The 27,503-nt window shown below is 33.5% G+C and overlaps 1 protein-coding gene across 1 annotated transcript; it reads right to left on the reverse strand.

Moving 5' to 3' along the window:
* Window positions 1-20,388: 20,388 nt before the first annotated feature.
* LOC114412390 (calmodulin-like protein 1) lies at window positions 20,389-21,486 on the reverse strand. The gene has a single exon (XM_028376249.1). The coding sequence runs from the start codon at window positions 21,436-21,438 to the stop codon at window positions 20,788-20,790; it is 651 nt and encodes a 216-aa protein (XP_028232050.1). The 5' UTR covers window positions 21,439-21,486; the 3' UTR covers window positions 20,389-20,787.
* Window positions 21,487-27,503: the final 6,017 nt, after the last annotated feature.

A 27,503-nucleotide genomic window follows, 5' to 3' on the forward strand; every position in this document is an offset into this window, starting at 1 on the left:
ACATCCAATGCATTACGTAGTGCTCACACTCAAAGCTTCCTTTTTGCTTATTACACTAAATTGAATAGAATATTTAGATATTGAGAGTTAACAAAAAATTACTGTACCGAGTAATAAAATTTAATTTTTAAGGTATGAAGCATTATTTAAGTTACTTACTTTAACTACAATCCATCTAGCAACAACCTTGGATTTACTTCCTTGACTGTCGTTGAATCCCTTCAAAGCACTAATTAAGAGAAACATGAGTGCGTATTGTACAATTAAAATATTGATGTCAAGTTGTAATCATAAAGTAAATGTATTACAAAATACAACTGACTTGTCAATAATTCCTTTCAAGTAGTTGGAAGGCCTATTGTGCAAGGAACAAAACTAGATGACAACATTCTCCTTAGGCAAAATAAAGATCATTTGCCAATATGCACTGCATTGGAGAACATTAAGTTATTATAAAGCATACATGATTTGAATTCATTTGTTCATTTTAACTTACCCATTCAAGTAGACTCCTAGGTACACATCTCTTTGTGAATTCTGCATCCATTTCTTAATATAATCTTCTAATTCAAATTTCGATTGTCCAGATCTTTGTATGGACTATGGCTCGAGGAATCCATACACACTGGCATTCTCCGCTCGTATACTTGTCTCATTCATATGCCTAATATTGTTAACCTAAAGTAAATTATGCATGAATTTAAAACAATTAGTGATGCAATCCTATCCCACAAGGGCATTGGGTAGAAGACTCCAAGTAGATTGGGCTAGAGATCCAAGGGAAGGCCCTAGGGTTCTCATGAGCCTTAGGGTATATTTTGAGCCCATGGGCTAAGTATGAGCCCGCTTATCTTTGTAAATATTAGAATAGGTTTTTCCTTCGTTTGGGCCTTGTATTTTGGCCATTCTAGTAGTATAGGGTTTTAGCCTTGTATTTCGGGGCATTTTGAGTAGTCTTTGTAGTAAGGACTTTTTTTTTTGTATTTTCATGTTTTTTTGTCATGGGGGTGAGCTTAGCTATTATAGGGGGGGTGTAGCTAAGCTCTAGCTTCTCATCTCAAGGAGGTGAGCTTAGCTATTAGAGATGTGTGTGTAGCTGAGCTCTAGCTTCTTTAGGAATCTTCTTAAGGAAGCTTCTCAAGGAGGTGAGCTTAGTTATGAGAGGGGTGTGTGTAGCTAAGCTCTAGCTTCTCAAGGAAGTTTTCTCAAAGAAGCTTCTCAAGGAAGTTTTCTCAAGAAAGCTTCTCAAGGAAGCTACCTAGTCTATAAATAGAAGCATGTGTAACACTTGTTGTAACTTTGATGAATGAAAGTCTTATGAGACACACTTCAAAGTTCTACTTCTCCCCCTCTTTTATTCCTTCAATTTCGTGCTCCCCCTTCTCTCTTTCTCTCCCTCTTTCTTTTCCTCCATTGAAGCATCCTTCCAAGCTTCTTATCGAAGGCTCATGTTGGTGGTGAAGCTCCTTCTTCCATGGCTTATTCCCTAGTGGATGGCGCCTCCCCTCTCCTCTTCTCCTTTGCCTTCCGCTGCATCTCCATGGTGAAAAATCACCATTGAAGGACCTCATTGAAGCTCAAAGATCCAGCCTCCATAGAAGCTCCACAAGCAAGCTTCCATCAAGTGGTAATCAGAGCACAAGAGCTTCAAGTAGGTGCTCCTTAAACCTCCATTAATTTTTTGCTTTACCTTCTCTTCCATTGTTTTTTTTCTTCATTTTTCTCCATGTATCTCCTCACATGTCTTGTTCTAAATGTTGTTAACATGATTCTTTAGAGTTTGCACCGATTAAACTTGCTATAGAAGTTAGATTTGATTTTCTATGGTTCAAATTTCTTGTTCTTGTTCTTGAACAATTGTGTTGAGTTTAGGTTCCTTTGAGTTTTGTCTTGTTATTTTTTGTGGCTGAAACCTAAACCATAAAATTCTTACAAAAATATTAAAGTAGAATAAAACCTCAAAAATCTAGAGTGACTTGTTCACCTATTGTAGTTTTGTCATAGAAGTCATGTCTAGTCATGAAACTTGTCACATAAGATTTCTTATGTTGTGCTGAATTTTATTTTCTTGTTTCTTTGTCTAACTCATTTGTTCATGAGTGTATGAAATTATTTTAGCCTATTATTTGATTTGAGTCAAATCTTTCATGTTAATTAGTCCTTAACATGTTCATGGAAAATTCTTAGAGAGTCTTTGATTGTGAACCTTTTCTTGAACTTTTAGGTTTCCTTATGATTGTGTCTATTGTGAATTTGAGTTTTGGTGATTGAATTGCTGGCTGAAATTTTGATCCTAAGTGAATATTGAACTCCTAAAACTGTGGTAAACAATCCTAGTGAGATCAACATACATAGGAAGGTTGAAAGTAAGCCCAAGGCAATCAATATACCATGCTTAAAGAAACAAATCGCTGGTGCTGGCAGCTTGGACATACAAACTTGTAAAAATTACTGAGAATTGGTTACTTTGAATTTTGAGCTGAAATTTTTACTGAATTTTCTAGACATTTGGAAAAAAGTTATAAAAAAAGAAAAAAGTGATTTGGATAAGAGGAAAAAATACGAAAAATCACACAAGTTGGCAGGAAAATCAGTATCCAGAAAAAAAAGGTGAAAGGGAAGGGTGCTTGTTGTTTTGGGTCAAAATTTATTCTATAATTGGAAATTTCAATTCAAAATTAGTGTGAAGACAAGTGCCAAAGCTAGAGTTTTGTTGAGTCTTTTTTTCAGTTTTTTTTACTCTACTCTAGAGCCATTCTAAGTTTCTCTTTGAGTCCTAACTTGCTTCTATGTCCTTTTCATTGCTTTAATTGTTGAATAATCCTTGAAAAATTGTCTTGTTAAAACTGCATTGGTTTAGCTTTCATTTCGTTTTTTTTGGTCTTTGGTTATTGCTTGTCTCTTTGTTTCCTTGTTTGTGGGTTGCCATATAGGAAATTGGAAGGAGGATTGGTGCCATCCCTTGAAGAATTTGAGTCCAGAAGCAAGGGGCCAACCACCTTAAGAGCTATTGGACTAAGAAGCACTCTAAATTGAGTGAATCACCAAAGAGAGAACAACCACCAAAATTAAGGACCGTTTTGTGATTTTGTAATTTGCAATTTACTTACCTTCATTGCTTTCAAGTTTTTGTAACAAAAAGGCCTTTCATTGGAAGTGTGTTGGGAGCCTCCAATAGGTTACCAAACTTCCATTTGTGTGTAATAATTTTAGGCAATTTTTACTTAGGATAGTGAGTGTTTTGTTGGGAACCTTGAATGTGGTCATCCAAACACTCTTAGGATTCACCTAGTTTACATTTCTTGCTTACTTTCATAGCTTATTTCTTTTACATTCCATTGTCAAACCGCCTAGATAGCTTGCATTTTACCAATTAGTTTTTTTTACCTTATCTTTCACACCTCTTTTAGTGTTTATTTTGGCTAGTTTCAACCATAGTTTCTTTTACCTTTTGTTTTCAAACCTCCAACAAGAAAGAACCACAACTTAGAAACCAACATGAGTCATCATTCAACTAGTGTTAATGATGAGGGTACTAGTCATAAGGACCCTCTATCTAGAATCTTAGATGAGTTGAGTTCTCTCAAGTTATGGAAAGAAAAACAAGAGAGAAGAGAAAAGGAAAGAAAGCCTCAAGAGGCTAACATTAAACTCTCATACTTCCATGGGAAGGACAATGTAGAGGCTAACTTAGATTGGGAAATAAGGGTAGAGCAACAACTTAAAAAGATGTCTACTTCAAAATCTTATGTCTCTCACTCTTATCCAAAGAAAGACCAAGGTCAAGGCATCTTAGGGGTGACACCTTCTAAGCCCAAAGATGATAAGGGAAAGACAATAGAAAAGCAAGCCCCTAAGGCTAGTATGCAAGAGAAAACTAGCTCTATAAAGTGCTTTAAATGTCTTGGAAGAGGACACGTTACTTCTCAATGCCCCACCACAAAAACCATGATTATGAGGGGCCAAGACATTTATAGTAGCCAAGATGAGGCTACTACTTCACCTTCCTCTAGTGAAAGTGAAAAAGCAAAAGGGGAAGAATCTAGTGAAGAAATCTACCCCCAAGAAGAAGGACAACCATTAGTGGTTAAAGAGAAGTGTATGGAGGTAAGTGTCTCCTCCAAGAGTTTAGCTAAGAAGGAAACTCATTTTACAATAAAGACAAACAATAAAGAAACTTTCCCTCTTAGACAACCTCCACATTTTCTCTTTTGTAAAAAGGCACTTGCTAGCATTGCCACACCTCTTGGGCTTGAGTTTATTCCTCAAGTAAAGAAGTTGTTGGATGAGGGTTTGGTTCGCAAGAGCTTAAATCCTTGTGCTTTGTTGGTGCCCAAAATAGGTATTATTAGGCACCAAGTCCCTAAAATAGGTGGTATGATGAATGTTTTGAGTGGTGCAACCCTCTTTTGTAAAATCACTCGTACACCTAACATCTTCATGGTGTGTGTACATAGGGACCCATTAGGTAGGTTTATTCTTAATTTTAGTTTCAATACAAACTTAGGTACTCATATGAGACACCTTAGGTTTGTCATACTTTTTGGTAGGAATAATCAATATGAAAATACAGAAAAAGGTATGTTTTATTGCGTTACTTTTCTTAATTTTTCAAATAGTGATCAAGGGGTTCCCATGAACCCTAAAAGAATAAAGGTCATTCCTGAGTGGCCCACTCCACCAAGTATAAGAAAAATTTGGGGCTTCCATGACTTAACAAACTTTTACAAAAGGTTTGTCCCATATTTTTCTATACTTGTAGCACCACTCATTGAGTTGGTGAGAAACCATGTTCCTTCATGGGAAGATGCCCAGGAAATGGGTTTTCAAACCTTACCTTACTTCAACATACCAAACACCACTAATACATATGTTTTTGTTCTTTTTACAGGTGTTGAGGGAAGGAGCCCAAAGTATGAAGAACCTTGGGATTTGAGGTCAAATCCTTTCCAAGGTGGAGGGAATGATGCAATCCTATCCCGCAAGGGCATTGGGTAGAAGACTCCAAGTAGATTGGGCTAGAGATCCAAGGGAAGGCCCTAGGGTTCTCATGAGCCTTAGGGTATATTTTGAGCCCATGGGCTAAGTATGAGCCCGCTTATCTTTGTAAATATTAGAATAGGTTTTTCCTTCGTTTGGGCCTTGTATTTTGGCCATTCTAGTAGTATAGGGTTTTAGCCTTGTATTTCGGGGCATTTTGAGTAGTCTTTGTAGTAAGGACTTTTTTTTGTATTTTCATGTTTTTTTGTCATGGGGGTGAGCTTAGCTATTATAGGGGGTGTGTAGCTAAGCTCTAGCTTCTCATCTCAAGGAGGTGAGCTTAGCTATTAGAGATGTGTGTGTAGCTGAGCTCTAGCTTCTTTAGGAATCTTCTTAAGGAAGCTTCTCAAGGAGGTGAGCTTAGTTATGAGAGGGGTGTGTGTAGCTAAGCTCTAGCTTCTCAAGGAAGTTTTCTCAAAGAAGCTTCTCAAGGAAGTTTTCTCAAGAAAGCTTCTCAAGGAAGCTACCTAGTCTATAAATAGAAGCATGTGTAACACTTGTTGTAACTTTGATGAATGAAAGTCTTATGAGACACACTTCAAAGTTCTACTTCTCCCCCTCTTTTATTCCTTCAATTTCGTGCTCCCCCCTCTCTCTTTCTCTCCCTCTTTCTTTTCCTCCATTGAAGCATCCTTCCAAGCTTCTTATCCAAGGCTCATCTTGGTGGTGAAGCTCCTTCTTCCATGGCTTATTCCCTAGTGGATGGCGCCTCCCCTCTCCTCTTCTCCTTTGCCTTCCGCTGCATCTCCATGGTGAAAAATCACCATTGAAGGACCTCATTGAAGCTCAAAGATCCAGCCTCCATAGAAGCTCCACAAGCAAGCTTCCATCAATTAGTTAGGTAATATACAATAATGTAAAGTGACTTACAGAAAGATCTTCATGCTTTATGTACAATGGGAAGTTATCATTATACACCCCAAACACGGTAGTGTCCCACAGCACCTGCAACGACTTGAGGAAAAGCTGCAGGATGGTCAATGTCATCAGGTACATGGGATCGACGTCAGGATCCAACATATCTACAGGTTTCGTCAGTCCCTCAGCTTCCTGTTTATCCTACACAGTTAATAAACATTAAGCAAATGACAATGAAAACTTGATTTGTAACAAATCCTTTTTTAATAATTCTTTAAAAAAACAAAATGAAAATACATATTTTGAGAAAGGCTTTACAAGATGTGTCGGCCAAGCATGAAGGTGTTAAGTGTCTGCCCCACTAACTTAACATCTTGAGTGGGTACAAGAATATGAGCATTAGCAATCTCAGACTTCCTCAACACCGACCTTCACTTGATCATTGCTCAAAGGAACATTGTGGACTGTTGTCGACCCTCATAAACTCTTCCAAGAGCAACTAGTTGGGAAGGACTATCATCAACATACAACCTACATTTGTTTGAGTCACCCATTTTTGGGTTCTGCCCCGAGGGATCGACACAACTTTCCTTTTTGCTAACACAAGCAACAAAAGGATGAACCTCAATGTTAGGAGCTAGTGCGAGTGCCTGTGATTGCATCTAGGACTGCATCTGGCTGAAGGACATCATTAATTAATATGTTACTTTTTGTGTGATCGACTCCTCCAAATGGTCTTAGATCCTTTGTGTTAGCTGCTCTAGGTCTTCAGGAGCCATGGATGAAGAGGTGCGGGAGCCCCTTGAAGCCAGTCCAAAGTAGTGTTTGATCGTGACACCGGCTCTAGGAGCATGGACACGACTAGGGTGCTTTGGTCGCCCAATGGCAGCAGTCAATACATCCTAACATCCATGGGCAACAAAACTTCCCTGTGAGGCCTGCTCTTCTAAGGAATCCTATAGTCAAAAGATTAAACAAATTTAGTTTACTCATCCAACACTTATCATAAAAATTGGCCACTAACAAATGATAGTCACTTATAATCATGCATGTAATTTCCTTTGCTGCCTCAAATGTCATTTGACCTGACTTTTTCGTGCGGGCCATCTTCCACTTCACATGTCGTCTAATGGGAGATGGAGGATCAACGACTGTGTCAGTACTCCTGGATTGGGTTGCTACCTCTAATCGTTTCTTTTGCTTTTGTTCTAAAAAATCATAACCCCTACGAGACAACACGTGAGGAGCAGGGTTTTGTTTCTGAATGGCCTGCGCCTTCTTTCGAACATCCTATGACAATTACACATAACAATAATTTAATACAGTTGACAATAATACGTAAATATAAAGTTTAAAAAGCAATGAAAATCAATTAACCTCCCATGAAGGGTCTCTACAGTTTTGACAAAACTGGTTCCATTTCTCTTTTCTTATGCTGTACTTTTGACATACTTTGTCATCCTTGCCCTCCTTGCCATGTGCTAGAGCTCATTTGGAGGTCAAATATGACTTAAATTGCCTCCATCACTCTCCTACAATTTGAAGTATTTTTTTCTTTGTCCTCAAATCGGATGATTTAGGAATACCAAATTCAGCCTGCGATACAATAAATACATTTTGTAGTTAGTCAACTGTAAATTAAGATTTTTAGTAGAACCAATTACAAAAACATTCAACATTTAATTGAAATACTTGAATATCCTCCCAGATCAAATCCTTTTGAGTTGCAGGGACTTATTTCCAATTATCATTGTCGCAACCTACCCTTCGACGGGAGGGCGATGCGAGACTCACAAGAGCGTCTTCCAAGGAAGGAAGGCGCACGGAGTCGCCACCAACGTTTATTTGAGAAAAATGTCAGAAAAACCAAAATGCGTGTGGTCTATGAACTTTAATCGTGAAAGGTTTGAGAGTTGTATTTATGCACGGGTAAGGTATTAGTACCCCACGCATCCGTCACAAGGGACGACAACCTTTAATCGAGTGTGCAAATATGACTTCAATTTGTTTTATTTCCCCTTTTTTAGGTTTTTATGTCTTTTTATGCCTTTTTGTATTTTTTATCTTTTTGTGGTCGACAAGGGTGTTTTGTGGAAGCAATGCCTTCAAAGGTTATTTTGATGATGCCAAAGAATTCAAGAATCAAGAGAAAGATTCAAGAGAAGTTTCAAGTTTCAAGTTTTCAAGAATCAAGAATCAAGAATAATCAAGAACAAGATTCAAGACTCAAGATTCAAGAATCAAGAGAAGACTTAATCAAGATAAGTATGAAAAGTTTTTTTTCAAAAACTGAGTAGCACATGGATTTTTCTCAAAACATGTTTACCAAAGAGTTTTTACTCTCTGTTAATCGATTACCAGATTGTTGTAATCGATTACCAGTAGCAAAATGGATTTGAAAAAGTTTTCAAATGAATTTACAACGTTCCAATTGATTTCAAAAAAGATATAATCGATTACAATGTTTTGGTAATCGATTACCAGTGCCTTTGAACGTTGAAATTCAAATACAAATGTGAAGAGTCACATCCTTTCACTAAAAGCTTTTTGTAATCGATTACACTGATTTGGTAATCGATTACCAGTGGTTGTTTCTGAATAAATCAAAAGATGTAAGTCTTCAAATGGTTTTTTATTTTTTCAAATTGGTTTTAAGTTTTTTCTAAAAGTTATAACTCTTCAAAATGGTCCTCTTAACCAGACATGAAGAGTCTATAAAAGCAAGGCTTTGTTTTGTATTTTCAATCAATTTTTCTATCAATTCATCTCAATCATTTCTTTCAATCATCTTTCAATATTTTCTTTCATCTCTTTCAATAGTTGTTCTGTTTCATCTTCTCTTCATCTTTCTAAAAGATTTTGTTCAAAACTTTCTCTTCCATGAAAATTTTTTTGTTCAAAAACTTGTGCTATTCATCTTTTTCATTCCCTTCTCCCTTTGCCAAAAAGAATTCGCCAAGGACTAACCGCCTGAATTCTTTTTGTGTCTCTCTTCTCCCTTTTCCAAAAGAATGAAGGACTAACCGCCTGAATTCTTTTGTGTCTCCCTTCTCCCTTGTCAAAGAATTCAAAACGACACAGTATGAGAATTCTTTTTATTCTTCCCTTTCCCTAATACAAAAGTGTTCAAAGGACTAACCGCCTGAGAATTCTTTTGTATCCCCATTCACAAAGTATCAAAGGTTTAACAGCCTGAGATCTTTGTCTCAACACATTGGAGGATACATCCTTTGTGGTACAAGTAGAGGGTACATCTACTTGGGTTTGACTGAGAACAAGAGAGGGTACATCTCTTGTGGATCAGTTCTAGTGGAGGGTACATCCACTAGGTTCAAAGAGAACAAGGGAGGGTACATCCCTTGTGGATCTTTGCTTGTAAAAGGATTTTTACAAGGTTGAAAGAAATCTCAAGGACCGCAGGTCGCTTGGGGACTGGATGTAGGCACGGGTTGTTACCGAACCACTATAAAAACTCTTGTGTGTTTGTCTCCTTCCCTACTCTTTTACTTTTCGCTGTGCATTTAATTTCCACTTTTACTTTCTGTTAAGATTCTCTTCTACTCCTCATTCTCTTAACAATTTAGTAAAAGCCTTCAAAAGAGTAATTTTTAATTAGTAAAGATTTAGGAATAATTAATTCAACCCACCCTTCTTAATTATTCTGAGGCCACTCGATCCAACATGTTTCCCTCGCTCCTACGTATCCTCAATTGCGATGAGGGAATCAGACCTACGTAGTTCTTTTAAAAGAGGTAAAGTCATGTGTTCATTTTATGCTTTTGAAAGGTTCATGTTAACCAATAAAAGTAAAGAGGACCGTTTAAGGCGTTGGACCTTAGAACGGTTTCAAGTGATTTTTGCGGACAAAGCTTGATTTGTAAGTTGGTTTTAGCCTTAGTTTCACTTTGGTTATTAGTCGATTCATTCGAGGAAACTTCCAAAGAAAAACGTCCGATTGATTTTTTTTATTATTTTATTCAAAGATATTTTGATTATTTTATTATTATTTTGCCCCTTTTTTATTTAATCGAGATTACTGCGTGAACGATCGGATGGATTTTATTTTAACGGTGATTAAACGAGATTACAACACAAATGATGAAATTCATTTTTATCATTTATTAGGCGAGATAACGGCTTTAGTGATCGGTTAAAGCTCGTTAAAAAGGGTGTGGAAAATAAACGTAATGAAAGTAAAAGTACACAAAACAAGTAGGTACCACTAAGAGTGCATAGAATGAATTGAAAGATTCGATTTCGGGAACTTACCTGTTGAAGACCAAAGAATGATGAAGAACAAACGAGGAACAGTGAAGAATGGTGAAGAACCTCCACGAAATCGCTTACGAAAACATCTCGGAAGCGTTAGGGAAGCGCCTAAACTTGGATTTTTTTCACAGAAACAATTTTTCTCACCAATTTCGAGAGATTTATCAATACCAGAAGGGTTGAACCTATTTACTCTGCCCTCCTTCCCCTATTTATAGGAGAAAAGAGAGAGGTGATTGCCGCCCAGCTCGCCCAGGCGAGGTGGGTTGCTTCCACCAGAAGGCATCGCCTTCGTTTAGAACCTTCGAGAAGGCCCAAGTGGGTCTGGTTTCTATTTGCACCCCTCTTTTCACTAAATACACCCCCCTTTGGTGTTTTTTTTTATTGATTTCTTTCTAAAATATTGCGGAACTTTACGGATTATGCAATGACACCTGTTTTCCTTCTAAAATGTTGCGAAACTTTACGGATTATGCAACGATGCTTGTTTTGACTTCCGGAATGTTGTGAAACTTTATGGATTACGCAACAATGCTTGTTTCGAGGGTTCTGAAGGGAGCAAACAAGGTTCGAGAATCGACCGCAAGTACTCCCGAACGAAATTAGGGTATGACAATTGCCCCTCTTTACATATCTTTTATTGGAGATAAAAGGGAAGTAAAGATAAGACATTAATTTCGTTCGAGTGGAACATCATTCGGCTGATCAATAGCCCAACCAGTGGAACCTGTCATTCAGAAAGAATAGAAAAGGCATCAGGTGCGTCAATAAAACTCCAGTGCCTTGAAAGCGATAAAACGAGATAGCCATGACGTTTCCACATGCTATCAAATTTGATCGTCCCTTCCTAGCAAATAAGAGTCTTGCGTGTCGTCGGACTTAAATATCTCTGGATGATGAAGGTAAAACCTACAAATATTTTCAAAATATTCAGAATCGGATGACCAACATCATCCCGATATTATCAGACTTGTTCGCCTTGGCTGACGAAGGTGCGGATAACCATGAGGTATCTCTACATACTACCGGACCCTTGAGTCTGATGGTAGAAACGAGACTTTTTCGCAGTCTCGGTCGGAAGATGCTGACATTTCTAGGAAAGGTGCAGAAGATGACGTTAGTCTCTACGTGTCAATGAGCTTGCTTGCCTCTAGCTAACAGAAGGTGCGGATAACCATAAGGTATCTCCGCATGTCATCAGACTTACCGTCTCTGGATGACAAAGGTGTGAGACTAAAATAGTCTCAGTTAACAGGCTCGCTTGCCTCTAGTTGACAAAGGTGCAGATGATGACGTTAGTCACTGCATGCTACTGGACCTTTGAGTCTGACGGATAGCAAATAAGACTTTTTCATAGTCTCGGCCAGAAGATGCTGACATCTCCAGGAAAGGTGCAGAAGACGACGTTAATCTCTGCGTGTCAACAGGCTCACTTGCCTCTAGCTAACAGAAGGTGTGGATAACCATAAGGTATATCCACATGTCATCGGACTTGCCGTCTCTGGATGACAAAGGTGTGAGACTAAAATAGTCTTGGCGTTCTTTCACTAAAATGCGAACATGCTTTAGTAAAGAAACAAAAACCTCCAACTGATCAGAGCAAAATATATTTTTTGGAGAAAAACAATGTGTCTATTGGGGAAGAAGAGTATGCTGATGAAATTTTCTCATAACCACAAATGAGATTTTGGATGTTAGCGTTTCATTTCTAAACGACTATTTAGAGGAAACACTGGGTCCAACAAAATAGAAGAAAATCACTCGAAGTGTATTAATCTCACACAGGAATGGTGTTTTGGTGAGAAATTTGGCTCTGAGAGTTTTGGCCTTTTCCTTTTCTATTTTTGTTTAGTGCGGGGCGAGAAAGTTGCCAGCACACAGGATTTTGGTTGGCAATCAAAGGGAAAGGACCACTTCAAGTCGTGGTTTCCTTTATTTTCCTTATTTGGTTGTGACTATTTTGGATATTTGTTTGGTCTGAAGACCCTTCTGTATAATTCTTTCATTTTCTTCCGATCTTGATTGGGGGTTTTATTCTCTCGCTTTTTCTTCCAATCTTTGATCGGGAATTTCTTTTTTTGTTTCCTTCCGATCTTTGATCGAGAATTTTTTCCTTTTGGTTTTCTTCCGATCTTTGATCGGGAACTTTTTTTTTTGTTTCTTTCCGAGGGCGAGGACAGAAATTGTCATCCCGGGTCAAGGTTCATGGTGAGTTGGGATTTTGGCTCAGAGCTTATAGAACGACTGGACATGATATATGTTAGGGTGTTCGTTTGGCCAGCAGTCCAGGGGTAAAGGGATGTCCCACATTATTTCCATGACACGCACGCAACAGTGATGATTCAGAAATTTTATGCAAAACTGGTCACACATGCACCTATGTGGACACTCAAGCATCAAGTTTTTGTGGTCACGCAACACTAGGTCTCAGGATTCATCATTTTTCCTATTTAAGTCAACCCAGTGTTTCCAAAATATGCTCCTTTATCAATTCATACATTTATCCAACTCTATTTTGGGCATTCGGGAAAATTTTCACAGCATTCACCCTTCAGGTGCGTACACATTTTTTCAACAAATCATTTGTGTCATGATCTATAAATCTTTTCTTTCAAAGAAAAGCCAGAAGTTTTTTTTTCAAAAGCATGTTGGCTTTTTTAGTTAACCAATTTATTTTTATTTTGTTTTTCTTTTTGACAAAGTTGATATCTGCCATCACATATTTTTTTCTTTTTTGAAAAGTCGTGCGAACGAGGGTACACAAGGCCTACCTACGTCAAAATCCAACGTCAAAGTAACCGAAGAAATGCAATGATAAGTCGCAATAAAAAATAGTGACAAAACAAATTGAGAGTCGTAATGTCGGACCACGGTGGGAGAAAACACAATAACTGAAAGCAGTAGTGTTAGATCATAATGGAAACAAAAACAATAACTTAAAGCAGTAATGTTAGATCATAATGGATACAAAAACAATAACTGAAAGCAGTAATGGACACAAAAACAATAACTGAAAGCAGTAATGGAAACAAAAACAATAACTAGAAGCAGTGATGCTAGACGACAATGGAATCACAAGTGCGGTGACCTTGATCGTGTGGCTCCGCCCTCTCCCAGGTAACCGAGCAGGTCGGTCATATCCTCATCCGTGTGGGCTTCCTCTGCTTCGCCGAGAAGGCCTAACTCTCTAAAAACAATCCCCAGTGGAGTCGCCAACTGTCGCAACCTACCCTTCAGTGGGAGGACGACAAGAGACTCACGGGAACGTCTTCCAAGGAAGGAAGACGCACGGAGTCGCCACCAACGTTTATTTGAGGAAAACGTCAGAAAAACCAAAATGCGTGTGGTCTATGAACTTTAATCGTGAAAGGTTCGGGAGTTGTATTTATGCACGGGGAAGGTATTAGCACCCCACGCGTCCGTCACAAGGGACGGCAGCCTTTAACCGAGTGTGCAAACATGACTTCAATTTGTTTTATTTCCCCTTTTTTTAGGTTTTTATGTCTTTTTATGCCTTTTTGTATTTTTTATCTTTTTGTGGTCGACAAGGGTGTTTCCCTTGCTCCTACGTATCCTCAATTGCGATGAGGGAATCAGACCTACGTAGTTCTTTTAAAAGCGATAAAGCCATGTGTTGATTTTATGCTTTTGAAAGGTCCATGTTAACCAATAAAAGCAAAGAGGACCATTTAAGGCGTTGGACCTTAGAACGGTTTCAAGTGATTTTTGCGGACAAAGCTTGATTTGTGAGTTGGTTTTAGCCTTAGTTTCACTTTGGTTATTAGTCGATTCATTTGAGGAAACTTCCAAAGAAAAATGTTCGATTGATTTTTTTTATTATTTTATTCAAAGATATTTTGATTATTTTATTATTATTTTGCCCCTTTTTGATTTAACCGAGATTACTGCATGAACAATCGGTTGAATTTTATTTTAACGGTGATTAAACGAGATTACAACACAAATGATCGGTTGAAATTCATTTTTATCATTTATTAGGAGAGATAACAGCTTAAGTGATCAGTTAAAGCTCGTTAAAAAGGGTGCGGAAAATAAACGTAATGAAATTAAAAGTACACAAAACAAGTAGGGACCATTAAGGATTCATAGAATGAATTGAAAGATTCGATTTCGGGAATTTACCAGTTGAAGACCGAAGAACGACGAAGAACAAACGAAGAACAGTGAAGAACAGTGACGAACCTCCACGAAATCGCTTACGGAAACGTCTCAGAAGCGTTACGGAAGCACCTCGGCTTGGATTTTTTTCACAGAAACAATTTTTTTCACCAATTTCGAGACATTTCTCAATACCAGAAGGGCTGAACCCATTTACTCTGCCCTCCTTCCCCTATTTATAGGAGAAAAGAGGGAGGTGGTTGCCGCCCAGCTCGCCCAGGCGAGCTGGGTTGCTTCCACCAAAAGGCACCGCCTTCTTTTAGAACCTTCAAGAAGGCCCAAGTGGGCCTGGTTTCTATTTGCACCCCCCTTTGGTGTTTTTTTTTATTGATTTCTTTCCGAAATGTTGCGAAACTTTATGGATTACGCAACGACACCTATTTTCCTTCCGAAATGTTGCGAAACATTACGGATTATGCAATGATGCTTGTTTTGACTTTCGGAAGGTTGCGAAACTTTACGAATTATGCAACAATGCTTGTTTCGAGGGTTCTGAAGGGAGCAAACAAGGTTCGAGAACCGACCGCAAGTACTCCCAGATGAAATTAGGGTATGACAATCATTTGTAACATCCACCTTATCGCGAGTGACAATCACCAAATACATTCTTAATTTCTTTCTGTGGGGACCATTAGCTTTCCCAGTGACATGATCGACATGGACCATTGGTTTCTCCTCCCCAACTAGTCTAGTAGCCAACGGTCTGAGTTGTGTTGATTTTCTTGTCTTCTTTGATGTAGATGGTGAAGGTGCTACTAACTCAAGAGGAGGAAGGGGAGGATGAGAGCTGGGTGGTGTAGCCATGTGCCTATTAAAAAACAACATTAATTAAGCAATGTATGAAAATTATATTAAGTTGTGTAATTGAAATTAACAAAGCAAGTAAATATAAAATAAATTACATTATACGATGTTAATTAATTCTCCTTCATCATGATCATTACGATTTATGAGGACGTCATCAACTTCTTCGTCTTCGTTAACATTAGTCAGCATTTGTCTGGAGAAAAGACTGAGACAAGTATCAACAATTGAATCATCATCTTCAATATTAACACCAATTGTTTATCTATATAGAACCACTGACCATCTTTCATCACAAGGTTCTTGAACATAAAATACCTATTTAGCTTGTTCTGCCATGATGAAAGGCTCATTCTGATAAAAAAGCTTCTTCAGATCTACCAAAGTAAATCTGACATCATCTGTTTGCACACCGATATTGCTATCAATCTACTTACACTTGAAAACATAGACACTAAATTTTACATAATTAACCTCCCAGATTTCTTCAATGACTCCAAAGTAAGGCATGGGAGCTACACGGGGATTGTCATCATGTACAGTAGCAAAGTGCTAAGATTCAACCCTTAGACTAACACCACTATTTTGCATTGTACTCTTATTGTCTTGTGATTTTGTGTAGAACGAATACTTGTTGATATCGTATCCTAGCCAAGTTATAACATTTCTTTTAGGCCCATCAGTACTTCCTTAACGTTTTAGATGCATTATGGTCACCGAATATTATATCTTTAAACCAATTTAGGAAAGTCTTGTTATGCTATTTCAACACCTTATTCTTGGTCATTTTTGGGTTACTTTCCTTAACTAAAGCTTCATGACGAACTATGTATGGTAGAACTTCATTAATGTTATTTAGTATATATAAATGAGCTTGTTGCAATTCTTCTAGACTTGGAGTGATAACATGCAGTCCTCTTGAACCCTTACCTCCCACTCTTTCGTCATGCCAAGACTCCAGAACCCCAACAGGTTTTGCCTTTTCGATGTACTCATAAAAAACTCAATAGCTTCTTCCACAATGTACCTTTCAACAACAAATGCTTTAGGACAGTGTAAATTCTTTATATACCCTTTTAAGATCTTCATGTATCACTCAACCGGGTACATCCACCACAAATAAACGTGACATGATGCATACACTGACAAAAACTTATCTTTTCCTTTCTGGACAAAGTATGACAAGTTGGAGGCAAGTATATTTTGTTACCATCAGACCTTGGATGTAATTGGTCTCGTATACCCATCTCAACTAGATCTTGGCGAGTATTCAAACCAACCTTTGTCATGCCTTGAGTGTTAAGAAGCGTGATGATGACACTATCACAGACATTTTTCTCAACATGCATAACATCAATACAATGACCAGTATGGAAGATCAAACAATATCAACCTCTTCTTTCATATGGAAGTTTTACTTTTTTTCCTTCTTTTGGGTCTTTCCAAATACAGTATTGATACCCTCAACCTGCTCAAGAACATGTTGACCAGTTAATGGTATTGATGCATTATCATGCTCTTGACTTCCATTAAAATCTTTTCTCAATTGTCGGTAAGGGTGATAAGCTTTCAAAAAACATTGATGTCGAGTGTATACTATTTTTCTTCCATGTTTCAATTGTACGTAGCTTGTGTCTTCTTCATAGACAGGGCATGCACGATGGCCCTTAACACTGTATCCACTCAAATTCCTGTATGCTGGAAAGTCATTAATGGTACAAAATAGCATTGCACATAACTTGAATGTCTCATTTCGAGACCCATCAAACACAACATCCCTTTCATCCCACAACGAGACCCATCAAACACAACATCCCTTTCATCCCACAACTTTGTCAAGTCTTCAATGAAGGGACTGAGATAAACATCAATGTCATTTCTTGGTTGTCTTGGGCCTAATATCATCATAGACAACATCTTGTATTTTTGCTTCATGCATAACCAAGAGCCAAGTTGTAAATTACTAGCAAAATAGGCTAAGAACTGTGCTGAGTGCTTAAACTGCCATAGGGATTCATTCCATCACTGGCAAGTCCAAGCCTAAGATTTCTCGCCTCTTTGTCGAAATCCGGATACATACTATTAATCTTCTTCCACTGAAAGGAATCAGCTAGATGGCAGAGCATTCCATCGCAATTTCTCCCATTTGCATTAGCAAACAAACGCTTGAAACTTGGAATGATCAGAAGATACCATAACATCTTCACTGGGGGCCTTTCTTGGTGCTTTCATCATTACTACACTCGTCATCATCCTTCACTTTGTATCGTGATACCCCACACCTAGGGCACTTTTGCATTTCTTCAAAATCATTTCTATACAATATGCAATCATTAAGGCATGCATGAATCTTCTATTACTCCATACCCATCTGACACAATATCTTCTTCGCCTGATGGTAACTTTTTGGCAACGTGTTTTCCTCTAGAAGTATATCTTGCACCACCTGAAGCAGTAAAGTGAAGTTTTTGTCACTCTACCCATATCTGGCCTTAACATGAACCAGACTTAACACTGCTGACAACAACGTCAAAGACTTCTTGCACCCCAAATACAAATGCTTCTTTGAATCACTTTGCAATGTATCATACATAGAGGCATGTGCTTGCTGAAAATACTCTTGTTTAAGATCATGAATCAATTTCTCTAAGCGATCTCTTATTTCTACATCAACTGGTTCAGATGGGACACCACCCGCTCTGCATGACTATCAATTCACCATGCCATATCCATGTCGTATAATTATTCTTAATCCCATCAGAAAGTAAATGTTCCCATATGTCGTCGAGTACTTGTCGTCTCAGAGTCAAATAGTTTATATAAGGACAAAAATATTTTCCATCCTCATCCGGTTGACTTTTTTCGGAGGTAAATTCCAAGAACTGTTCAATGCCTTCCTCATATGTGGGGCTCATGCGACTTGCATTCATCCAACTTTGATCCATGTAACTAATAACTTTGTGATAGTCACAAAGTTATTCTATGCATGAAAACCTCAATTTTTTCCTTGAAGGTGTGACCCTATCCCATTCTGAAAGATATATTTTTATAGTACATTCATATATAAAGGTTAACTTTCTTTTCTTAGATTTGATGAAATTTCAATAGCATTTCGCATTGATCTCTAAGGACATCACATGAAAGCGATGAAAAGAATTCCACCACAATCATGTATGCACCCGGAGAACAACGCGAAATGCATTAACCGAAATTTTATCAAATTTAAGAAAATAAAGTTAACCTTTACATATAAATGTACAATAAAATTATGACTCTTCCCAAACTGTCCAAACGGACAATTCAAGATTCAATACAACGATTAATGCAAATTGTCCGCAACAATCTTGTATTCAATCTCAAACGAGAATCTAAAGTTCACTCATCATGAACATAACTTGTATATAAATCAATACTTATTAATCACAATCAACAAGTAATAAAAGCATTGGTAACAAACAAGAGCATCAAAACTTTATGAAAAACATTTGTACCTATGATGATGATCACTATAATGTCCAATAACGAATGTCGTGATCACGATGCAAACAGGAAAACCAAAAATGCCTACAAATTACATTGAACATTGAAGATTACACATCTTTAACTAACAACTCTTAAGCAACAACTTCATGACCACATGACCACTGACCAGCAACCAATAAGATTTTATCCCACTAAATAATGTCAGCTACAAGATTAACAAAAAAATACACCCACTTTTGAGACCCTTGTCTACCTATACCATTGACCACCTCTACACCAAACAAGTACACCACATAGAATGAAAACATGCTAATTCACAAAAAGTTTTTCCTCAGTTCATATTCATCCCATTACAGTTACAAGTTACAACATCCTAGCATTAAGTTAGTTACCTCTTCTTCTTAGAGTGAGGGTGTATGGATATAAACTTCCCCAATGCAGTCAGCACAGTCCAAAAACAGAGCAGCAATCCAAGAAACAACTCAATCACCACTGGCATCAATCATCATTCCCAAAAAATATATACATATAGATACACCGTAACTTGAAAGAAAATGCATCAAACATATATACATATAGATACTCATAGTCATAGCTAACTAGTGAGGTTAATTAATAATAGAAGAAGTCTTCGTGTTGCCTCAAAGGCTTCATAAACCAACAATATTCAATCCTAACCATTAACCAGTTTGTGGTTCAAGAATCAATATGCAAAACCAGTTGTTGAAAGACTTATCAGGCTTCACTTCTTTTATATTGCGTTCTGTGAGACTAACACGAAGGATGAAGAGAAACAAAACGATTCGGGTCCTGTGAGACTAAGAAAGAAAGAAGGACTTCAAATGGCAGTGCTAGAAGGAAAACAAAGTAGAGAAACATGAAGAAAGGAGAAGAAACCTAACCTTTTGTGACCAATAGTTGCAGAACCACAAGAATGGCAATGAGGTTGCAGCATGCTACGAGTGACAACAAATGTGATGTTGTAGCGTTGCGAGAGGTTGCATTGCCGGTGGTGACGAAGTTACAATGCCGCAAGAGTTACAAATGAGAGTGTGAAAGTGTTCGAGTGAGAGTGATGAGAGTCAAAGGATTCAAAGTTACTAAGCTTCAGGGTTTTTGGCGCTAGATAATGATTAAAAAATCGATGTAGAGTTTTCTCTACGTTTTTCAGTAACATCAATTTTTGGTAAAATCAATGTTATCAAAGTTGGTTTACATCGATTTTTAAAAAACCGATGTTAACGAACTCATGTTAACATCGATTTTAATAAAAATCGATGTTAACAAACTCGTGTTATTTACAAGATTGTCATCGCGTTTTTGTCAACATCGGTTTTACGTAAAATCGATATTAACTTAGCGATGTTAAAGCCATTATTTTTAGTAGTGAAAACATATTTTTAGTGAAACATTTATTTTTGGTGAAAAATAAAAAGCTAGTCAAACCTTATTCATGCTTTCTTAGAATTGATCAAAGTGACTATGATGTTTATATTTTTAATAGTAGAAAAATAGTTGTAATGTAAGTAGTTTTTTATAACCATTTAATTATTGATTGTCTAGTAAGATCTCAAGTATTTTAACAACGATTATTTTTTTGGATCCAACTAATTTTCGATTTGAAATTTAGTAAGGAAAAACAAGTCTAACGTGCGTTGCATGCATATTTCACATAAACACGAATTGTATACACAAATACCACAAGATCAGAGGAGTTTCCTAATCATTTAAACTAAAGTGTAGTTGGCGAGTAAGTTAGGGGATTAAACCAATTGATTCAATCAGTTGAACTTGAATCAGAAGCCACACTGATTCACAGTTTACTCTGGTTTTTTACTTTAAACAAAATTTCTTAGAATTAGAAGTTTCTTTCTAATTGTGGCCTTGTGGTACATACGTGATCAAATTTTATTCTTTTTTTTTTTCTGTCTGGATGCTTTTGGTTTGGAAGATCAAATCTAGCAACCCAAAATAGAGAGGAAAAGTAAGAAAAAAAGATATGATCAGGAAAAGACAAATACCTATGATCACACCAAAACATATATGATCACTCGGGTGTCTTTTTTTTTTTTTTTTTAATGCATAAGAAGCCAGAGTTCACAACATCTCACACTCCGCGCATCCTGTTCAAGCAATTCTAGACCTTCTCGGAACTTAGGTGAGTTTCTTGCAACTCATCATCATCCTCATAAACTCATTCAAGTCTATAAAGCCATCCCCATTTCTATCCACCCCCATCACCATTTTCTTACAAGCACTAAGGCTGCAACTTTCCCCTAGGCTTTTGAGAACTTGTGACAATTCCTCTGCACTGATTTTCCCATCGCCATTCAAATCAAACACTTGAAAAGCACTCTTGATCTCCGTCTCTTTCACCCTCTCCTCCACGTTGAACATGTCCATGAACTCTTTGAAGTCAATGAAGCCATCTCCATCAGAGTCCATCACCTGAAAAGACTCATCAGTCTCAGTGCCTTCGATTCCCCACCCCATTGTTCTCACTGCTGCTTTGTACTCTTCGAGGGTAATCTTGCCATCTTTGTTGGTGTCAAACTTGTCGAACACCCATTTCATTTCCTCTGACTTTGGCTGAATATTGCACCCTACATTTGATGTCTGTTTTGATGATTTTATGTTGTTGTTCGGGTTTGGACTATTGGGTTGAAAAGAGGAGTGCCCCAACGAGTTGCTACTATGAAATTGAAGGAAACTCAAATTCGACATGGTATATGTTTTGTGACTAGGTGGTACTAAAGATAAACAAATTGGCTTCAAGATTGCTTCTACTAAGGTTGTGGTTTGCATGTGTATATATATAAGCTATAAGGTTTTTAGTTTTGAGAGAAGTGGAAGAATTGGAATTGTGTACGTTCTAATCAACGCGTTGAGGTCACTCCTTACTTTTCTCGATGTGATCTTTCTTTTTATTGATAGACACTAGGATGGTCAAATTCAAAGAAAGTTTGGGTGGAAACCATTGATTGATCATGGTTCACTAAACATGGTGATGGAAAAAGAGGATTCTTTGTGGTTCAAGTTCAATGGAGTGCATCTTTGAGGTCGATTCTATCCCTCTTTTTTGGGAATCCGCGTATTCACCACTATGCCCCACTTACAAAGGCAAATCCTTATCCTATCTTTCCTAGTCACATACCATGTATCAAACGCATAAATTAAGTGCTTAGTCACGATCAAGATTCGACTTCTTCAGTAAACAGCTAAATAAATTACTGGGTTTCACACAATAATGAATCTGAAACTTGGAAATTTGATATATGAGCTTAAGTCGAAATTTTACATTATTTCACTGTTAATTAACTCCTGCGATGCATTATATGAGAAATATTAACAATATATACATTTAGTCATGTGCTTTCTTTGATAACATCTAATATTTCTTGTAACTCATTTTACCTATTGAGAGTAGTAATTATGCAATATATATAGTTGCAAATAAAAATAAGCTGGATTAGTTTGTTCCTTGTACTTAAAATTTTAAGTTTTAGTTTCTATATACCAAAGAAAAGATTTAAGTTTTAGTTTGTACACTCACATAAAGGTTAAGATTTGGTTCATGTTATTAACATTGTTAAATGACATATGGTTGGAGATGTTGATAGGTTAGAGATGTTTAAGTTTTTATTTAATAAAATAAATATAGATTTGTACCAAAAGAAATATATTAAATAAATATATTTGGATTTATTTATTTTATTTTATAAATATAATGTTTAATAATTTTAAATTTTTAATTAAATATTATATTTAACAAATATTAATTACTACTATATTTAATAAAAACGTATTAAACATAATAAATATATTTAATTTAATAAATATAATACTTAATAATATAATTAATCTTATAAAATATTACATTGAACATATATTAAATTTAATACTAATTTTTATAAAAAAATTATTAAATTAATTAAAAATAACTTATTTAATAAATCCAATATTTTGTAATATGATTAATGTTAATTAAATATCATAATCAATAAATATAATTATTAATCCTATATAAAATAATTTCTATTATAATTTATGTTTTTTTAAAAACACTAATAATGTGTATTTTAATTTATATATATTTGGGTATTAATTTTTTTTATATTTTTTAATAATATCAAGTTACTCTAAAAGTAGCTTTAAAGAGTTATTATATATCTTTACCATTAATCCTGTTGAAATCTAATGGTTAATATTGATAACCCGTTACAATTATTAGATTTAAGAAAATTAATAGTAAAAATTACTCGAATAACTTGATCCCCTCTATTTTTAATATATGTAAATTATATTAATGTTCATACATTTATTAAATGTAATAACCATTTATATTAATAAATATAGTATTTTATAATATTATTATAGTTAATTATATTTTCTATTTAATAAACACGATGAGAAATAAAAAAATGATTATTTATACATCTGTATAAATACTAAATTAATAGTACTAAATGCTATATTTAAGACTTGTTATCATGTCTATTTTACTAATATATACTTGACCCAATACCAATGTATTGTACTGGTTTAATTGAAAATAAAAAAATTAAGTACGTAAACATGTATGAAGAAATGAAACATTTATAAATTGAAAGTTTGTTATAAATTATTCATTGTAAAAACCATTTTTAAAATAATATGTGTATTTTAGTATTAATAATATAAATTTTCAACTATTTTAGTGAAACTGTTATTTAAAAAATTAAACATTAATTATTATAGTTAATTAAAAAATATTTCGTTGTTGACTATAATTTTATGTAATTTCTATATTTCTCATTTTACTCAACAAAAATAAAATCATAGCCATTTTAGTGATGCAACTCTTGATAATAGGTGTTTATACAAATTAGTAATAGACAATAGACATACAGTAAAAATAAACACATTATTTTAATTAAAGAAAAAAATGTGTCACAAAATTAATTTTCAAATTCAAGTAAAATATTATATTATACTAGTGTAAAACTCCGTGCCTTCACAAGTATTAAGTTTAAACTTCATAATGTATAATTTTTATATTATTATCATTTTTAAGATATCATTTTTTATTTAATTAAAAGTTATAATTTTATATTACTAAAGTTATAAAAAAATTCCTTCAAAAAAAAGTTTTTATAATTTACATATGATTATTTATTATTGTAAATTTATTGATTAAGTAATTTATTTATTTCTTTATTTGTATAAAGTGTATAAAAATAAAGTAATAGATTACTATAAAAAAATTATTTCTCATGGAAAATTGATCATTTTTTAAAATCTACTATATTATAATGGATTAGAAACTAATAAAATAAACCTTACGTAGAGAAAGAATAAAAAGGTCAAAGCATTTGCTTTACTGAAACTGGATAAAAATAATAAGGAACCAAAAGTATCAGTAATTAGGTATTGAAAATGAAAATAATAACAATGAAATTGAAAATACTAATAGGTTGAAGAAGAGAAGAAAGAAGCCTAAAAACGGAAGAGAGTATGGTATGAATTTTCGTTTAAAATTTGAATTTATAAAAATGGAGAAAGAGTAAAGAAGTGATAATACCAAAAATTACGTAATAATATATAATAATTAAATTATTATTATTATTGATTAGTCATTATGGTTTAAATCTTCATACGTTTTGCACGTGTTATAAAATAATTGATATAAATATTATTATTTATTTACTATGAGAGAAAAAAATTAATTTTAAAATTTAATGATTTAGTTTGTTATCAATTAACATAATCAGTTACAAAATTCAATTTCGTTTAGTTATAATTATAGTCTTAATTTACTATAGTCAAATGTACCAACCTATTAATCAATTATAATAATTATTATAATTTATTAATCAATTAATAATTTTTTTATAATTAATATAGTTATAATCAATAATCAATTATAATTAACATAGATTATATATAATATATGAATTAATCAATTATAATAATAATTATTTAATAATTGAATTAGTCAATCAATTGTATACTTTTTTACTAATCAATTATATATATGATATTACGCAGGGCAGTATAATAAAGAGTATTACTTAAACTTGATACTCTAATTCTAATTCATATAGTAGATTAAATATTCAATTTTATTGAAAAAATGTAAAAATTAATTAAACGATTAAAAGTCAGTATAATATTATATTTATGTTAAAAAATATTTGAAATTTTTTTCATCAAATATGTTAAAATTTGATTAGATATCACATTCAATATTTAATAATAATAAAATAAACTTGTTTTAAACCATAAAAGTTAGAAAATATAAATTTATTTATTTAATTTCAAATATCATTAATTTAAAATAAACATTTATAACATCCTTTAAAAATTTATAAAAATTTTATATTAATTAAAATTACTAATTTACGCACTACTATTCTGAGTTTTAAAAAAGTATATGTAAAAGTTTTAAAAGTTTAAAACTTTAAGAAATAATTTATAATAATTTTTAGATAATTCAAATTATTAATTTGGATATCATTATTTAATCCTAACTATTCTCAATTTGAAGAAAGCATTCATAGCATTCTTAAAAGTAACATTTATCTACATGTTCACTTTTATATATATATATATATATATATATATATATATATATATATATATATTTGAGTATGCCTATTTGTGTTTGGATAAAGTGTCTAAAGAGTTTTTATAAGAAGGACCATTTATAGTCGAAACATCAGTTGATAACATAGGTATCACAAAGTTGATTTTATCCCTCAATAAATTTAAATTTATATGGAAAAGATCTCAACATTTTGTTGAAAAAAAAAATAAGAACTATTTTTAAAATAATGTATGCAAAATGATGGTCCACAAAATGAATAAATTTCTCCATTTTAATGTCATTGTGATATTCTAAAATAGACTTAATAAAATTTAATAAACACACTAAATCAACTTGTTATCAAATAAGGATAAATTATGTGAGAGTAATTAATAAGATATTTATTTTGTAGCAATTTAAGCATAAAATATAGAAAATTTAGCACCTATGTATTCAACAATATATGTTAATAGTGAATTTTTTATTTCATTTTTATGAGATATATTTATACAAAATAAATAATCTTTGATAAAGTGGATAATGGTTGCAACATACATACATACAAAAAAATTTGATAATGTTTGTCACATATATAAAAAAAAATTCAAATTTTTTTTATAGAAATTCATTGTAAAGTAGTGATGGAGTGTGCTTCAGACACTATGCAATACATATATATTAGAGTATTTGAGGTTTTCCAGCAAAAATACAAAGAAAATTTCAACCACAAAATCATAATAACAAAAGAAATTCATTTCTTACTTTATTTAATGTGCATAATAGTTGCAATGTACATAAACTCTAAAAAAAATTATAATGATTGTCATATACATGTAATTTGTTCTAAAACAAAAATTATAGAAAATTTTCAAGACAAAATAAAGTAGAAAATTAAATTATAATAAAATATTTTTTTTATAAATAATCAAATGTAATTTAAAATTTTGTGTCTAGTTTTTTTATACTTAATTATCATAAATGCACATTTAATTTTTGTTATTATTTTTAATTACATAAATAATATATCAATATAATAGGCATAAATAAAAAATATTATGCTTCCTTTTCTAAACTTTGAGAAAAAGGGAAACATCCTTTTATCAAAACTTGACATATGTGATGACCGATGACAGACACAGTCAACAACTATTGTTTTAAGGATAAAGTAGATATAGTACATTTATTAAAGATATTATGCAATATGATAATTAAGGATAAAAATTAAGAGATAAATTACTATGCATTTATATATATATATATATATATATATATATATATATATATATATATATATTAAAATATGTTTAAAAAATAATTATTTTAAACATTAAAAGTTAAATGCATTTAATGTATTAAAAATAATTTCATTTCTTAAGTTTAATCAATATATTATATTTAATAGATATAATATTTAATATATTATCAGTAAAGTTGACTGTCTAATAATTATTGTATTTATTAAATGTAACATGTAGTCAAATTAATAATATATTAAAAAAATATTTATGAAAAATAATGATAGTCCAATTAAATAACAAACTAATAGGATATTTAAATAAAAATATCAAATATTAAAATTTTATATTTATATAATATAATATTTTTTTAACATTATATGGAAGTTGGATTAATTTTAATATTCATAAAAGCTTAAAAATATCTATTTATGAAATATAATACATGATAAAAGTAACTAATATTGTTAAATATTATATTTATTAAATATATAATATATTCTTAAAATTTTTATTAAATATAACAATTAATAACAGTTAATGGGAGAAATTAAAGAGAGATGACAATAATAATTAATACAAAGTTGAAAGTAAAATTAAAATTAAATTTAATATTTAGGTTATGTCGGCATTTCAGTTTATTTTTAACATTTTTATTAGCTAAAGAGTTTGTTTGATTGTTTGGTAAATAAGTTTTTTTAGTAGTTTATATTGTATTTTAAAATACTATTTGAAGTGACATTTTTAAAAATGCTTGCTTACATGTTTTAACTTTTTATATTTTCTTTCATTTTTGTCCTCAATTTATTTATTCAATTTTCTAGTTATCCTTTTTAAATAAAACATGATTTTATTTGTTTTCTGTCATTTTATATTTTTCAACTACTTCAATAGTTAGTTTTACCGAATATTATAATTTAATAAACTAGTTTTTCAACTTCTAGGTTTCAGCTACCTGCTTCTAGGTTCCAACTATCAGCTAACTTTTCAACTTTCAGCTAAGGCTATGTTCAACAAGACATTTTAGTTAGCTTCTATCTTTTTTTAATACTTGAAAAACTTATTTTGCT

This window comes from Glycine soja, chromosome 5 (assembly GCF_004193775.1).
Source record: "Glycine soja cultivar W05 chromosome 5, ASM419377v2, whole genome shotgun sequence".
NCBI lineage: Eukaryota > Viridiplantae > Streptophyta > Magnoliopsida > Fabales > Fabaceae > Glycine > Glycine soja.

Bases quoted from the DNA above. Each gene is read 5' to 3' on its own strand.
- LOC114412390 (XM_028376249.1), bottom strand. From the start codon at position 21,438: ATGCAAACCACAACCTTAGTAGAAGCAATCTTGAAGCCAATTTGTTTA.